The 15,588-nt window shown below is 58.0% G+C and overlaps 2 protein-coding genes across 6 annotated transcripts; both read right to left on the bottom strand.

Annotated features, from left to right (window-relative positions):
- Positions 1-7: 7 nt before the first annotated feature.
- Positions 8-5,586, bottom strand: TMEM208 (transmembrane protein 208). The gene is made up of 6 exons (XM_063334057.1): positions 5,535-5,586; positions 5,350-5,445; positions 5,191-5,250; positions 4,872-5,008; positions 1,506-1,590; positions 8-462 (listed from the first exon to the last, which is right to left on the bottom strand). Exons 1-6 carry the CDS (start codon positions 5,538-5,540, stop codon positions 325-327), a joined length of 522 nt encoding a protein of 173 aa, XP_063190127.1. The 5' UTR covers positions 5,541-5,586; the 3' UTR covers positions 8-324.
- Positions 5,587-6,422: 836 nt separating this feature from the next.
- Positions 6,423-15,445, bottom strand: ELMO3 (engulfment and cell motility 3). 5 transcript variants are annotated; one of them, XM_063334038.1, is made up of 20 exons: positions 15,241-15,445; positions 15,128-15,168; positions 14,936-15,008; positions 14,810-14,860; positions 14,176-14,345; positions 13,236-13,335; positions 12,980-13,131; positions 12,139-12,217; positions 11,397-11,447; positions 10,864-11,055; positions 10,644-10,775; positions 10,324-10,428; positions 9,710-9,818; positions 9,344-9,480; positions 9,076-9,239; positions 8,834-8,946; positions 8,520-8,624; positions 8,122-8,204; positions 7,811-7,891; positions 6,423-7,645 (listed from the first exon to the last, which is right to left on the bottom strand). In XM_063334038.1, the coding sequence occupies exons 1-20, from the start codon at positions 15,316-15,318 to the stop codon at positions 7,433-7,435; spliced, it is 2,229 nt and encodes a 742-aa protein (XP_063190108.1). In that variant the 5' UTR covers positions 15,319-15,445; the 3' UTR covers positions 6,423-7,432. The 5 variants fall into 5 exon arrangements, with proteins under 5 accessions (XP_063190108.1, XP_063190111.1, XP_063190109.1 ...); XM_063334039.1 differs by having other exon boundaries at positions 6,424-7,645; positions 10,933-11,055; positions 13,236-13,371; XM_063334040.1 differs by having other exon boundaries at positions 6,424-7,645; positions 10,933-11,055.
- Positions 15,446-15,588: the final 143 nt, after the last annotated feature.

Here is a 15,588-nt window from a genome sequence, read left to right as displayed (position 1 = left end):
AGCACGGTCAGTTAAGACTCTGCTCTTTAATGTACTATTTCCTCCAACGTCGCAATCCCTAACCTCAAACGCGACACAGCGCTGCTTTAAAAAGGTATTTACACACATCCCAGCATCACCCCCCTCGTTGTCCCAAGGAGCGAGGCCTCGGCTGGCGTGAAGAACCAAGCAAGGGAAGTCTCTTGCGGCCTTTCTAGCGGAATGGCAGCAATGACAGAGGGCAAGAGATCTACTGCGATGGTTTCGGATTGGTTTCGGTCGCATCTCTGATGAAATAACAGCATGGAAATGAGAGACGGCATTAATCTATCTTCCCAGGCAGGGCTAGAAACGCTTCATCTGGCGGCGTTCTTGTCGGCGTTGCTTCTTCTCATTTGGTTCCTGACCGGCGGGCGAAGAGTCAGCTGTAAACCAGGGCCCCAGGATGTTCACCCACAGGAGGTAGAGAGCGCGTCCCGGAGCCTGCAAAACACGTGTGGCACAAACTTGGTCACTTTGGGGACAGCTTTGGCAGGGGGAGTGCTACGGTCAGGAGGGCTGGTCCTACTGAGGAAGCCAAAAGAGCTGGAATGTCTTTACAGGCTGGCTCAGGGGCATCACAGGACGTACGGAAATCAAAGGCGATGGCAGGCGCCCAAAATAAATGGCCTGATTTCATAGGGTTTAGGAACTTGCATACATATACAGCACTTGGGCTTCATATATGGAAATCCCAGCATCAGGTCTGCATTACCCAGAGAGAGATCCAGCTGCCCAGACATTCTGCCTCTCCCTCCTTCAGAAAAAAACACCCACGTTTCTCTAAATGAAAACAAATGCGCTCTGGATGGTCTCCGGGGGACAGAGTTCAGGCTGCCCCCTGCCAGGCCAGCTAGAAAGGAATATGTGAGGAAGGACCGAAACGAGAGGACTTTCTACTCTCCCAAGATTGCCTTACGTACCTTTGTGGGATATATTCAAAGCAACTGTGGGATATTTTTTTAACTGACCGGAGATATTTTTTTCTCCTTCTCCAAAAGCAGTTTTAGCTGGAAGGCACATGACAAACGTCTCAGGAGTAGAAAGAGCCTGGTGTGTTAAGGGGAAATCAAAGCCTACAGCGTTTGATCTACGCACAGTGTCCAGCAGTCCCCAGCCTCGGTCCGTGCTGGTGAATGAGAAAACCAAACAAGAAGCACAGTCTGTTTGCCACACTCAGAAAATGGCTCTGTGCACAAAGCTGGCTTTGATCTGCCTCATGTTTCTTGTTGCCCTTTCACAGGGCCAGAGAGAAAGGCCAAGGCCAGCCTAGTTTTTGCGTGGTTGACTCGAAGGGATCAGGACTTCTTTCCTTTGTACGGTCTCCTTTTTAACAAGATTTGACAGGGGGATTAAAAAATTTATCAGAAGAGAGTTTTGGCCTGAAACAGGACACTGAAATGAAATGGATAAATAACGTCCTCGTCTCTGATGACGGGGAAAGACAGGAGCAACGCAGAGCAACAAGGAAAACCACAGGGGCTTACCAAGAGCCAGAAGTACCAGACATAGAGCGAGAAGCAGCTCAGCACTTGGACTATAGCTGTCAGCAGGATCACATCCTTGAGGTGCCTGAGGGAAGAAAAGCAAAGCATCACCCTTCCATTCCCGCCCCCGCCGAACACACCAGCTCCTCTGCCAACACAGCCCATCTGCACCGCCGCGGGGGAGCGACCCTGCCCGCCCCGACAGAAGGACTGTCCCTGCAGCTATGCTTTGCCACACGCGGTAATCTAGAAGAATGAGAGCAGTAAACAAACAAACAAAACCAAATCGGATGAGTTAAAGAGCCAGGCTCCCTCTGAAAAAGGGACATTGAGAAAGCTGAGGAATGCGGGGGAGTGGAAATCAGCAACAAAACCACCGCCTCCGCCACCTGCAACAGCAGCCGGCTCCCGCTGATTTGACACGTATCATGGTACAAAGCATAGCCGCGCACGGCTGGCTGCACTGACGGGAAGCGGGAATGTTCCCTGTGCCATTGCAGAGGCTGGCAGACACACGCGCAGGGTCACCAAAGGGCTGGGGTGCCGCAAGGACAAGAACACCATCACCTGCAAGTCCAGCTACGGCAATAGATGGCTCCCCCTCCCCTCCTGCTTCTCTGACTCTGGGGTCTTCCATGCCTGCCCGAGGCAGAGCTGAGAGCAGCTACGGAGAGGGACAAGCCGCCCACACCTCAGCCACCACCGGGGTGGGGGGGAATGTGACACCCAGGAGAGGTAAACAGGTATTGGGTTTTCAACACAAGTCACTGGGAGGGGGTTAGATGGGTTAGAAAAACGCCAGCTCCTTCACTCCCATTAAACAATCATCCGCTGGAGTAAGAAACACTCAAGTCACATCCAAGAATGGAGTCGAGAAAACAAAGGCAGAGGCAATGGTAACGAAATAGCTCGTCTCATTCTGGGCAGCACAGTGACATTAGGTATTATATATAAAGTGACATTAGGTATTCATCGCCAGGAACAACTGATTTAGGGTGGGACATCGCCATCAACTTGAGACCCTGCGGAATCCACCATTGACAGGTCTACGACGGGACACCGAGGTTCAGAAACCTCATGCATCACCGGAGGCCACAGAGGGGGTCACGGCAGAGCTCCCACTGAACCCAGCTCTCCCAGCAAGGCCGGCCTTCCTCAACCCCAAAACAACACCCAGCATCTGTTTCAGTTACAGACAGCACGAGGGAAACGCCATCAAATCCGCAGCGTTCCAGAAGCAGCTCCAAAAGAGCGCGCATTACATCAGAGAGGCAGGAGAACATCCGCTGCTTTCTGAAGGTAACCGCCAGCGTAGAGTGGTTCCCCAATCCCCAACGCGGTAACTTAGAGCGCTTCACCTGACAAACGGACACAGTCAGCAGGAGAAGCACTGAGTGTTCATTAGCACTTTGCATTTAGGTACCAACAGGGTTAAAACAATGAAGGACTTGCACTCTCCCAGATGAGGGCTCCGCACAGGCTCAGGTACAAAGGTAGAGGGTAAGGGTGGGAACTTCAGCTGTACAAGTTGTTTTTACAGCTCTGCCTTCAAGCCGCGCTGTGTTTTGCACAGACCGTGCCTCGGAAAAGCCTCAATTCATTTTAATGTGTCACAAAACTCACGCCAACAGTGTACGGCTCAGGCAGAAAAACCTCAGAGCCCCAGCACCAAGGGAAGTACTGTCTGCAACCGGGCTGCAGCGGTGCTACGACTGCACCCAACACCTTTTCACAGCAGGTAACGGGATCCCTGTGCTAATTCCTGTCAGTCATTGCTCCTGAGCACCATCACACACATGCACGGGGCAGTTACTGGGGCACCCGCTCTGCCCCCGTGCCGTACACATCTCCCACAACAAGGAGGATACCCCAGATGACATCAAACTTCCGTATTTTCCTGACTCGACTCTCCCGTGTTGCGTTTCACAAAAAAGGTATATCCAAAAGATTTTATGCTTCTGCTTAGGAGAGCCAGAACAGTGTAAAACAAGAGAAAAACACTCAGCTGACCATCGGGAAAAAGAAGTCACTGTAGGATGAAGAGGGTTTAAAGCACCCAGCTGACAAGTCACAGCAGAAATAACTCCCACTCTTCCTGGCCACCTCGTCCCTCAGCTGAGTCTCACTCTAGACACCCGAGTCACTGTGGCTGCAGGCAGAAAATGTGCTACTCCACCAACAAAAACACAAGATGAGAGCTCATCCTCTGCAGAGACAGCAGGTTCTGTGCCCCACAAGTCGGTCTGATAACACCCGCTGTCTGCAGAAATAAAACTTATGTTAAGAAAAATAAAGATATATAAATCAACACATGGCCCTTCCAGCACGAGAACACTCGATGTGATGCAGAGGGCTCTGCTGGAAACCAAGCCCTGCTGTGTTTCTTCAAAAGCCTGGCAGCAAGCGAAAGATGGAGGTAAACCTTAAATTGCAGGCCAAGAGCATTGCAGGGAAGGGGCCAAGTATCCCAGGTACCTCGCTGAGCACACGCTGAGGATCCCCAACACAGGGCAGACCGACAGACGGAGGCTGAAGGCAGGGAGGACAGAGAGCAAAGCCTGACACGTCCATGACTGCCTGGCAAATTCCTGTAAATACTCTGAGGCTCTCTGTTAGAAAACATGTAAATCTAGAAGATATTTCTGCTGTTTCAGTACTGTCTCTCCTTATTTTATTGAACAGCGCTTCGTAGGAATTACTGTTGTATGTTCCTTGATCGACGAAAAGAGTTACATCACTGCCAAGAACACTGGGCAGGCAAATGCTTGGCGCTGTCTGCAGTCAGACACAGAGAACGCACAAGCACAGGGGGTGGAAAAGGCTGAGGAGGTGAGAGGAAGCAGCTAAGACAGAGGGGAGGCTTTTTAGTGTGTAGAACAGTTGAAGACGCAGCCAGTTTGCAGCTGGGATGGGGTAACTGGCAGCGCGTGCCCTTCTGCTCTGTCAAGCACTACCTGCAGTAGTGGTTTAAAAAGAAACTCTATATTCCTCTGTGCGTTGCAGAAGCACGCACAGTGTCAGCACTGTCTCTTCACTGAAAAAAAGGTTATAACCTGCTCCAGCTGAACCATTTGGGATCCCGTGTGCCTCAGCCCTAAGGAGAGTGACCATTCCAGGCCAACGTACCCACGTGGCGGCTCGCAACTGGTGCACACCGGGGCAGGCATTCAGATAATGAGGACAGTTTAGGTACATTCTTGGATAAAAACAGCTACAGGCTTCCAGCGCTGCTCATGCCTGTGCCGGTGGGCAAGCTGAGGGGGGAGCTGAGGCCTGGCCTCCTCCCTAGGGGGCTCTCCTAGCTCTGCGTGCACGCTCAGGCAGCAGGTCCTGCTCACCTGGACTCGTGCGGGTGTGGACACTCACTCTGCCATCCCCTGCTCCATATTCAGGTCAATTCCCCCGTCGGCAAGGCTGCCATCGTCTGTGAAAGACGGCTTTGCCATGGAGTTCATGGACCGGTAGCTGGTGCCGTAGACCACCGAGCTGAAGACGAACGCTACCTGCAACAAGGGAACAGCTGTCAACCACAAGAGCCGTGACCCCTGGGGCAGAGCAGTGGGGGCCTGCTGGCCTCGCCGGTCGTGACAACCAGGAAAGGACGCGGCTTTCCCCCGGGCTGGGCCCAGGTGCCCCTCGCCAGGGCAGGAGCCGGTGTCCTGCCCGCAGCGGGCCAGGCGCTCACCCACGTCCAGGCGGAGGCGGCAGAGTAGAAGATCACCAGGTTCACCACAGCATAGACGGCCTAAGGAGAGAGAAGGGCACGGCTGTCAGCTTCCCCGGGGCCTCCTCACCGGCCCGGACCCCCCCGGATCCCCCCCGGGTCCCCCCGGGCCGCGCTCACCGAGGCCCCAAGGATGATGCGGAGGTAGAAGCGCAGCGTCTCCCGGTTCTCCTCGAAGATCTGCTTCTTACCCTTGGTGCCCGCCTTCCCCTTGGGCTGCGGAGCCAAGACAGGTGGTCAGCGGCCTCCCTTACCCCGGCCGCCCGCCCGCACCCTCCGGCCCCGGCCCCGGCCCCGCCACTCACCGCCATGGCCGCGCCGGCTCCACACTCCGCTTCCGGACACACCGGAAGTGACCCCCACCGGAAGTGGAGGGACCGGAAGTGGTGGGGCCGCGCCTGGGACATGGCGGCAGGGGCCTACTTGAGGCCGTGGGGGAGGCCTCGGGTCCCTTCCTGGTCCCCCTCCCGGTTCCCTCTTCCGGGTCTGGGCCCTCTCCCCCCGGTCCCCGAGGACTCCCCCGTCCCTGGGGGGTTTCTGCGGTCCCCAGCCCCAGGGGACCCGGAGGCCTTCCCCCTGGTCCCACGGCGCAGCCCAGGGGTTTGGGGCGCCGGTGCCTGCCCTACCCACCTCGGCACCTCTGTACAGCCCCTTGGCTCGTAGGAGAAGGTGCCCCGCAGTGCCAGGATCCTGCACAGCCATCAAGAGCCTGACCTGAAGCTGAATGAGCCACGTTGCTCTCACCTCCATAGTTCTGATGGCTCCTGGGAGGTGGTTTGTTGCTTGGGGCAGGAGCTGGGGCTGCAGAGCCTGGCCCTGCAGGGCAGCAGCTGCGCAGAGACTGCCTTACCCAGCCTCGTCTTTCCTTGTAACAGCCTCTGTGGCCAGGACACTGCTCACCAAGCTTCAAGCCCAAGAGGCACTGGTACTGGGACCAGCTACAGTACTCCTAAACCTTCCTAGGCTGGAAACAGCCTTAGCTGTAGCCCCACAGCCGCCTTCCTTGGAAATGACATGACTCTGTGCCTTCTCCTCCACTCAGCAACAGGAACAAAACCTTCCTGCCAGCCATCCTCCAAGGCTTCTTCACGCCCTGTGCTGCAGCACAGCCCCACCCTTACCCGCTTTGGCCCCTTCTTGCCCACGGTCAGCCTGACCCCTTCCGCAAAGCTTTGGAAAGGACACAGCCCTGAGTTCTTTCACAAGTGTTTATTGTCCCAATACATGGGAGGCAGAGGCACGGCAGGAGCCCCGGCAACCTGTGGCTGCAGTCACAGGATACACCCGCTGGAGAAGATGTAGGCACGAGGAGGTACAGGATCCTGGGGTGGGAGCTGTGGGGGCCGGGGAGGAGGTAGCTTGTCATGGTACAGTAGTGCAGCAGCATCGCTGAAGTGTGCAAGTACCCGCCCAGGGCGGGAGAAGGCACCAAGGTTGGCACAAGCGCCGCAGCGCCAGGCAGTAAGGGCAGACGGGGGTCTCCTCCTCCCACCAGACACAGTGGCAGTGAGCCCCTGCCCAGCTGAAATGATGCTGGGAGGGGGACCTTATACCCTAAACACCCCCCTTCCAGGGGTAGGAGTGCAAAGGGCTCAGCAGGAAAACATTTCAGTGTGGCACAGGCCTGGCTGGGCAGGCACACTGTGCTCTGGAGATGCTGTCTGCTCACCAAACTGAGCAGAAAGGGTGTTTTATCCTTTTTTTAACCCTTTTCTTGCCCAGAAGGGAGCCCCTGCGCTGATAGGGACAGTCAGGCAGAGCAGATTCGTACCTTTGTAGTGCTGCCCCCCCTCCAGCTGTCCCAGGGCTGCCTGTACCTTTAGTCCTGCCCACATCCTCACCCTCTCTGCCCAAAGCCTGTCTGGGGTGTCAGCGGGGGCAACACTACCACAGAGGGGTTCAGTTGTCTGGAAAGTATTTCATCTTGCCTGCCCGCAGCAGGGGGGCAAAGCAGCCGTGTCACCCCCCCTCAAACAGGAGCCTGACTCTCGGTGACTCAGCCCCGTGCTCTCGCAGGAGAGCAGGACAGAGGCAGGGAAGGGTGGGCAGTTGGCCCTGGGATGGGCAAGGTGCAGGTAGCAAATGCCCAAGCCCCTCTCCAGGGCCTGGGCTTGTCCCTTTGGGCCAGAGATGAGGGACAGAGCCTGGAGGAAGGGGTTTAGTTTTGGGGATCGTAGAGGGGGGACGGGACACAGGGAGGAACTCACTGCTCTGCATGGCTGAAGTCGTAGCAGAAGTTTAAGTTGCTGGGGGGCTTTGGGATGGGAGGGGGGGTGTCGGGGATGCTGATGTTCTCCAGGTCCAGGAGACGCAGCTTGAGCTCCATAGACAGCAGGACGTCAAGGTCCGTCTGCGTTCGCTCGCTCGTCATCTCCTTGCCCAGGAGCACGTTCAGCCCGTCCGTCCAGAGGCAGAACTGGGGAAGCAGAGCACAGGCGACTGTCACCAGCCCTGGGCAGCGACTGTCCCCCGCTCTGGCTCCCACCCTGGGGTCACACATACGACTCCCTTCCCCGCCTGCAGTCCCCTGGCAAGGACATCTGGCCACAGCGTGTCTCCCCAGCGGGCCGTTGGAGCTCACCTCGTACCGGGTGGGGGCAATGAAGTTGAGGCAGTATTCCTCCATGTCGTACACGATGGAGAAGGCCAGCTCCAGGACGTCCTGCAGGGACAGCACAGTGGGTAGCCATCTTCTCAGCTGGAGTCTTTCCAGCTCTGGCGGGGTTCAGAGCAGGAGCTGCCTCCCAGCCTTCTCCTCTGCCCCCCAGAAGACCCAAAAGGTCTCCAGTCTCAAGCCACATCAAAAACCACCATGAAACCACCCAACCTGCCACCACCCACCCACCACCAAAACCCATAAGAACTGCACAGCGTGGGGTGGGAGGTGCTGACCTTGTTCTGCTTCCCGGAGCTTTTCTCCTTCGTGTGTGGACACTCCTTCCCCACGAGCAGCATCTTCATGTCCACCACAGGAACTGGGGCAAGCGGAGGAGCTGTGAGCACCCGCTCTCCTCTCCCCCAAGCTCAGAGCCCGAGCGCAGGGGCTCACAGCCATCTGCAACTCAGGAGGGGGCTCAAGCCGCTCTGCAGCGCCCTTTCAAAAGCCATCCCACCCCAGCCTGCAACCCCCACAGCTCCCAGTTCCACAATGCCATCGGGCACTGGGCCACATGTGTGGCAGCCAGGCAGAGGGGCGATTCCCACCTTACACCATCGCCAGCACGTCACAGCTTGGGTGGGCAGAGGGCTCCCCTCCTTCCCACCCCCTCTTCTTTCTCCCCATCACCTACTTTTCTCTGGCAGGCTCTCGATGGGGGGAGAGTTCACCCCCTCCTCCACGTCCCCATAGTGCAGCACCTTGTGGTTGGGTGACAGGCGGCAGTACCAGAGCTTGTCTGCAGCAGAAGGACCGTCGGGAAGAGCTCAGCATCCCCTCGCTGAGATGGAGCACACCCCACTTGGTCCCACCCCGTGGGTTAGCCCACGCCAGCCATCCAGGGAGCCAGGCATGCTGCTCCTCGCACAGATGAATCGGGGAACCCGGTGGCAGAGGACATGGGGACAAGCCTCTGTCCCCCTCCCAGGACCCCCGCCTGGCACTCACCCTGCCTGCGGCGGCTGCTGATCTTGCGGAAGAGGGTGCCCTCACAGAGGTGCAGCAGGCGCTGCTGTCGGATCAGCTCCAGGAGCTCCGGCTTCAGCCTCTCGCGTAACTCCCTGGGGTGACAGCCAGCAGAAGAGGAAGCACAGCCACTTCAGCAGGCGCTCGCTGACCTCCCCAGCCCCACGCCGAGCACCCCACGGCCCCTCATCGCAGCTCCGGCTCCCTGCCCGCAACCCACTCACAGCACGGGCACAGCCAGCGTCTCCTCCTGGTGCAGCCGCTCCGTCTGCCGCAGCTTCAGGATCTCACTGTAGTTCAGCGCGTTCACTCTGGTCTTGAAGAGCTCCAGGGAGGTGGGCTTGAGGGACAGGGTCCTAGTGATCTGCTCCCGCACCACCTGCAGCACCTGCAGGGCCCAGGACATCACCCCCAGGCTGGTGATGCTCCTCAGACCCTCTGAATTTACGTACAGCCCGTGGACCCAGCCCCGAGACCTGCATCCTCTCGCACCTTGTCAAAGTCCTCCTGGGTAGCACGCATCTCCTTCCAGGTCTTGTTCACCAGCTGGATGCAGATGCAGAAGAGCTCTTCAAAGAAATGATCCTGCCCGAAGAACATAGGGTAAAAGGCCTGAGCCGTCTCCGAGCCTGCGGTGAGAAGGACAGATGATGCCACACTCCCCAGTTTTTCTAGGGAATTTCAGCATCCAGGAGAACCTGGACATTTCCCAGCCCTCCCTCCCCTTCCCCTGCTGTCGGCCACGCCTGAGCCTGGTGGCCCCACGTACACAGCGCCCTGCCCTGGCAGCTTGTCCCCAGCTCCTGCCGGCCAGCAGGCAGCAGGGCAGGGAGAAGGACAAGGAGGGCACACACGTACACGGCTCTCCAACGTGCAGGATCTCGCAGAGGATCAGGGTGAGCTGGATGCTGCTTCGAGCGAAGGGACATTCGTGTTTGTCTTCCCGGCTGCTGTTCTCGAGGACAAACTGGAGGAGAGGATCGTTGCCTTGCGTTACGCGGGCCAGAAACTCGGAGGGCAAGCTGTCCCCCCGCTCCCCGAGTCCAACCATCTTAACAGAAGTAATTTACTGTCCCCAAAACCCAGCCCCAGCGTCCTCCTTCCCCTGCCACAGTGTGGGACCTGATCGCAGGCACAGCGGGTCAGAGTGTGGCTAATGCTCTGCAGCCACTGGCTGGTTTTGCCCAAATCGCCCCATTTTGCCCCAATTGCCCCATTTTGCGCAGATGCGAACAAGGCCTGGAAACCAAGCTGTGGGCAAAAAACTAAAAATTATGAGGACCCTTCAGTGCCACCAGCCTCAAATGGCTGCTCCTACCCACAGGGAGGACCTTGGCTCCATCTGAAACAGGGCAACAGTAGGACAACTGCCCAAAAGGGACATCCTCGCCTGGGTCTGGCCAAGGACAAGGAAAGGAAAAGAAGGTGGAGATCCACCAGCACCAGGGAGTTCTCCGTCAGAGAGCACGCACCCTGCTATAGGCGTTGGGGGTGTGCCTGGAGAAATACACCATGTTGTCGAGGGCAAGGAGTCCTGGTGGGGCACGGCGGAGGTCCTCTGCTGGGTTGCTGTTGTTCTAGGAGGACACAAAAGGATGGAATTTAGCAACTGCTGCTTTCTTCTCCAAGCAGCAGAGTCCTCCTGACGCAGCCATGGGGTTTGCCTTTTGAGCTCCGGCAGCTCCGCAGCACCCGCTGTTTAGCGGTGCCGAGGGAGCAGAAGGGAGGTTCTGCATGGTGGCCCATCGGCATCAACAGGGACAGCTGGGAAGGGGGTGCGGGGGGGACGCACCACGAAGCCCAGCTTGCGGAACTCCTTGGCACACAGGGATCGCCTCCGCTCGGTGCTGAAGTTGCTGGTGGGGGCCTCGCTCTCTGACTCAAAGGCGGTTTGGCGCAGAGACTGGAGGAGCTCCCGCTGTTCCTGGAGGGAGAGAGGAGAGGAGGGCGTGCTGGTGAGCCCCATGCAAGCAGGTTCTCCCAGGACCAACTGACGATGAAATGTAATGTGCCTTCACTCGCGTCTGCTGCCACGGGTGGAAGACAGCAGGGCCAGACTCGCAAGGAGAGCGCTCGCAGACCTGTGAGTAGGGATCCATGGAGGTCCTCATGCGACGTTCATGCAGGTTGAGGCTGACAGACTGCAGCACGTACAGGTAATGGGCCATCTCGTCCGCCAGCGGCTCAGAGCTGTGGATGATGTTCTAGAGGAAACCACGAGTGAGAAGGTTCCCCCAGGCTGCTGCTCCCGGTTCCTCCAAGCCCAGGGGCCAACAGCCGAAGCTCGGCAGGTCCTGCTGCTCAAAGGGGCGTAAGGAATTGGGCAGCTCCCCTCAGGGCTGGGAGAGAGGTGGGCGCACTGAACCACAGGCAGCTGGAGGTGCAACCCTGAGCACATGGGTGCCAGCAGAGCAGCACCCATAGGAGGCATCGAGGAAAGGGAGTGGTGCACGTAGGCCACCCAGCCAGGCATGGCCACCAAAGGCTGGGGCTGAGGGGACGGGGGCTGGGGAGGAAGGAGAGAGGATGAAGCACAGCTCCTCACCTTGTGGATAAACTGCCTGATGTTCTTCTCCCTCAGGTAGTCCATCATCTCCTAGGAAAGGAAAAGGCTGTGAAATGTTCCCCGGCTCAGCACACCACCATTTCCAAAAAAAACAAACAAAAAAAAAAAAGCTGGTGTTCCCTCTGCAGACCCACTTCCCTGCCGTGCCTGGCTCTGGGCCACAGGCAGGGTGGGGACAGAAAGGAACTGGCAGTCTGAGGAGGGACACTGGTGAGCAGGAGACCTGCCCCCAGTTTCCATTGCCCTGACAGCCAGGACTAGCCCACCCCAGTGGGGCTCAAATAGATCTTGCCCCACCAGGCTGCCAGGGGGGGTTGTGTCAGTCAAGGAGAAGAGGCAGAGTGAGGACGCTGACTTTGAGCATCTCCAGGCACCTCTCACAGCCAGCCCCACCATCCCAGAGAACGCAAACACTACAGTGGAAGACCCAGCTGCCCAAGGCCCCATTGCAGAGTGGCCCAGCCGTGATGGCCCCGATGTGCCAGGCGCTGGGTCTGGGCCACCACAGTCACTGTGCCACCACCAGCCATGACACTTCTCCTGGCATTTGTGTCTCCCAAATGCAGCTCCCCAAAACTACTCCCAGGGGTGCGAGACAGCAGAGGCATCTTGGCAGAGCAGCCCCGTGATAGTGGCACTGTGGTGCTCGGATCTGCAACGCCCACCACCCCACCGTCACCCGCTCCTGCAAACTGCCCGCGGGCAGAGAGCAGCCCCTTACCTGCCGCTCAGCATCGGTCGCAGACAGCAGCAGCGCGATGAGCAGGGCCATGGCCTTCAGCTGCAGCTGGGCGTTTGTCCTGCAGGAGGAGGAGGATGGGGAGAGTCACCAGCTCTAAGGGTGGTCTTGCCCTCCCCAAGGCAAGCCCATCGTTTCCCCCCCTTCACTGCTGGACCCCACTGCTCGGAGCTGGGGGACCCAGGGAGGCCAGCGCCATGAGTGAGCAGCTGCTGACAGCAGGGCCAGGGGTGAGGTGGTCCCCACAGCTGTGATTGAGGAGCACCCATGGGTGGATCAGATATTGCTCTGCACAAACCCACGGGTGCGGCGTTTTGGAGCCGGAGGAAAACCCACAGCGAGCAGCAGACTCCTGTCTGGCAGGAGCCCTGGGCGTAAGCCTCTCCATTTTCTAAGAAAGAAAACCTACAAACTGAAGAGATGCAGAGTCATGAGGAAGAGGAGGGAACAAAGAACCCATCTTTAGCTGAGGGATTTAACAAACTGTTTGCTCAGTACAACACCACCACCCCAGGTTGCAGGGAATATTCTACTGCTCCTAGATACACCGGAGAAAGGGAAGGAAGAGCCAACATCAGAACAAAGGCAGGTCAGCTAAAGAAGTAAAATATCCAAATGAAACAGGCCATGAATGAAGGAATCTGACCTGGAAACAGGACAGTCCATCCCTCCCCCAGCAGCGGGGACAGGACAGGCTGCCCACCATGTTTAGGAAGGGACAGCACAACGCTGTGCCGGGGATAACCCAGAGAAATGCCCTCCATCACCTCACGCCCACCGGCTCTGGGATGGGGGCGAACGGTGCTCTGGCCTCTCCACTTACACCTGCAGGTGGGTGAGGAGACGATCCAGTGTCACTTCTTTTTTGACTAGCTCAAAGAGGACGCGACTGGTGGGTACCATGTTCTCCAAGATAGACAAGGAGAGCTGCTGGACAGATGCATCCACCGCGTTCATATTGACGTAACTCACTATCTACGAGACATACAACTGTCTGTCAATGGCAGGCGGAGCCTGGGTGACGGGGGCAACAAGAAATCCCAAGGGCACAGGCTGTGGAGACCGCAGAAGGTGCTTACCTTCTTGATGAAGGCTGCACTAAGAGTCTCCCAGGAAACAAAATCATGCTCCATCAGCTCCATGAAGGCCTTCAGGGTGTGAGCTAGCATCTCCCCCGTACTGGAGGAACAGATGAGCAAACACAGTGAGGTGGACCTAGATACCCCACAGTCGCCACCGTAAGTACAGCTGCACGTTGGTGGGTACGTTAGAGACAGCTAGACAAGCAGAGAGCAGTGAGCAGGAGAAGAAAGGAAAGAGAAACAATTGGGTAAGAAATTGGACTCTCGCTTAGTCATCCCAGGAAGTCAAGGTAGGGGAGGTTTGTTTCTGGAAAGCTGTGTTACCACAGTACAAAGATCACTGAAGACGAGCCCTCAGGAAAGCCAAGTCACCCTAAATCCCTCCTCCTATTTCCAAGAAACGCGCGCTGCACTGCCTGGTGTTGGGCTCCACATCCTCTGTGAGATAGGAGCGCAGAGGAGATGCAGCCTCACGTCCTGCAAGAGTCAGGCAGGCGCTAGTTTGGCAGTTTGGGGTTTTCTTGAGCTGCCTGCAGACCTCTCGCAGCTCAAACCTCATGGCAGAGGGATTATTCGGGGTGGGAGGAACGAGCAGCAGCAGAGGCCACGATCATCACAGGAGGTTTCCTGCCAGCAAAACCCATAGGGCTGCAGATGACCCAGCCAGCAAATGGATGGGAGGTTCAAGCCCGGTCACATTCACAAGGGGAGTCAGGACCACAGAACCCTGGGGACCTACTCCCCGCTGCCAGGCAGGTAAGGAGCCTGCGGAGCCAAGCCCCTGCCACCAGCGCTGCCCTTCGTGCCACAGCACAGGGGTCAACAAGCCAGGAACACGAATGGAGTCCACTCCAATGCCCAGCTTGGGGCTCATGCAGCGTTAGCGAGGGAGAATAAAAGTCAAGAACTGCAAGGAAAGTCCTCTCCTGATACTCACTCATTCCCTTCTTCCACAATACAGAAGATTTTTTTTAAGCCGTTCCTGTTGATGAATTCCTGAGCAAAGGTAACGTCCTGGGAGAGGCTCGCAAGCTTCTTCAGCGAGTCAGTCTTCACATCCGAGTTGTTGCTCTGGATCCCACTATACAACCTCTCTGCTTCTTGATCCTATCAGGAAGGAAAGAGTGAAGCCAAAGAGGCTCATCAAAAGACAGCGAGAAGCTTGGAGGAGGCTGGAAGAGCTTAAGCACAAGTTTTGGAAGGAAGCCTGGGCTAGAGCAGCCCCGGTGAGGAGCTGGAGCGAGACAGAGCCACTAGAGCAGAAACCAGGAGGAGCTGAGGAGGAAGGTCAGGCCGGCGCAAAGCTAAGAACGTTTGATGAGTTGGCCCACACATCCAAAGCGTCTCAGGATGATTTAGTTTCTCTTCAAACTCCCCCGGGCTCTGCCGAGGGAGGATGAAGGTTGAGACAGGTCTGCTAGGCCTGAGGCACCGAGAGGAGCCGTCATGAGCCAGAAGTCACCGAGCGAGGCAGTGGCAGAGGGCTTGGAGCACCACATCGCCCCATCGCAGGGGGACATCCCACCGGAGCACGCGGCAGAGAAGGAGACGGGGGGGACGGAGGGATGTACCGGGGAGGTGGTCAGCCGTAAAATGCTCCCATTCTTAATCTCCCCGCGGTTCTGTAAGGAGAAAGGAACGGGTGAGCGGTGAGCACCGTGCCGGTGGGGCTGGGGAGAGGTGGGTGGGCGTCTCACCGACTCAGTGATGTAGGTCTGCCGTCCGTCCGCATACTGCAGGGCATAGTGCTCGGCATTGGGCAGGCTCCACCTGCGGCGACAGGCGGCCGGTCACTGCTCGGTACGGCTAGTGCTGGTCACTGCCGGGCTGGTGGCAGCCCAGTGGCGGGCTGTCACGAGCCGGTGGTGGGCGACGGGCACGGTACTCACGCATCGCAGACGTCCTTGAGCACGGAGGCGAGGGGCTTGGTCTGCAAGCGAGAGAACAGCCATCAGCCGGGGTCAGGGGTCCGGCAGGGGGGTTTGCGGGTGCCGAGCGGTACCTGCTGGAGGTCGATGAGCTGCGGGATGGCTCCCACCATCTGGATGGCGATCTTCACCACGTCCTTGGGCGGCGGCATGGCTCCCGCAGAGGCACCGGCACCCTTCGGCACAGCTCCCCGCCCCGCCGCCCCGCAGTTCCGGGTCGCCGCTGCCTCCCCGCCTCCCGGAGCACCCCGCCGCCGGTCCCCACGCTGCCCTGCCCCCTCACCTGAGCTGACGCGGGCTCGGTGGGACCCACCTCCTCGCCGGGAAAGGGGGGACGGTGGCACCCCACTGTTCGTGTGGGGGACCCGTCCCTCCGGAGCCCGGAGGCATAGGCCAGGGTGGGGGTGGGAAACTCTGGAAAG

The sequence above is a fragment of the Chroicocephalus ridibundus genome, chromosome 4, assembly GCF_963924245.1.
Source record: "Chroicocephalus ridibundus chromosome 4, bChrRid1.1, whole genome shotgun sequence".
NCBI lineage: Eukaryota > Metazoa > Chordata > Aves > Charadriiformes > Laridae > Chroicocephalus > Chroicocephalus ridibundus.
Note: the sequence above shows the minus strand (reverse complement) of the source record. Positions and strands in the feature narration are given on the sequence as shown.

Bases quoted from the DNA above. Each gene is read 5' to 3' on its own strand.
- ELMO3 (XM_063334038.1), bottom strand. From the start codon at position 15,318: ATGCCGCCGCCCAAGGACGTGGTGAAGATCGCCATCCAGATGGTGGGA. The intron at 14,861-14,935 runs GTGAGACGCCCA...TTCTCCTTACAG, and splicing joins AGACCTACATCACTGAGTCG to AACCGCGGGGAGATTAAGAA. The intron at 14,346-14,809 runs GTACATCCCTCC...CCTTCCTGATAG, and splicing joins TACGGCTGACCACCTCCCCG to GATCAAGAAGCAGAGAGGTT.
- TMEM208 (XM_063334057.1), bottom strand. The intron at 5,009-5,190 runs GTGAGCGCCTGG...CCCTTGTTGCAG, and splicing joins CCGCCTCCGCCTGGACGTGG to GTAGCGTTCGTCTTCAGCTC. The intron at 463-1,505 runs GTAAGCCCCTGT...CGTGTTTTGCAG, and splicing joins TCTGGTACTTCTGGCTCTTG to GCTCCGGGACGCGCTCTCTA.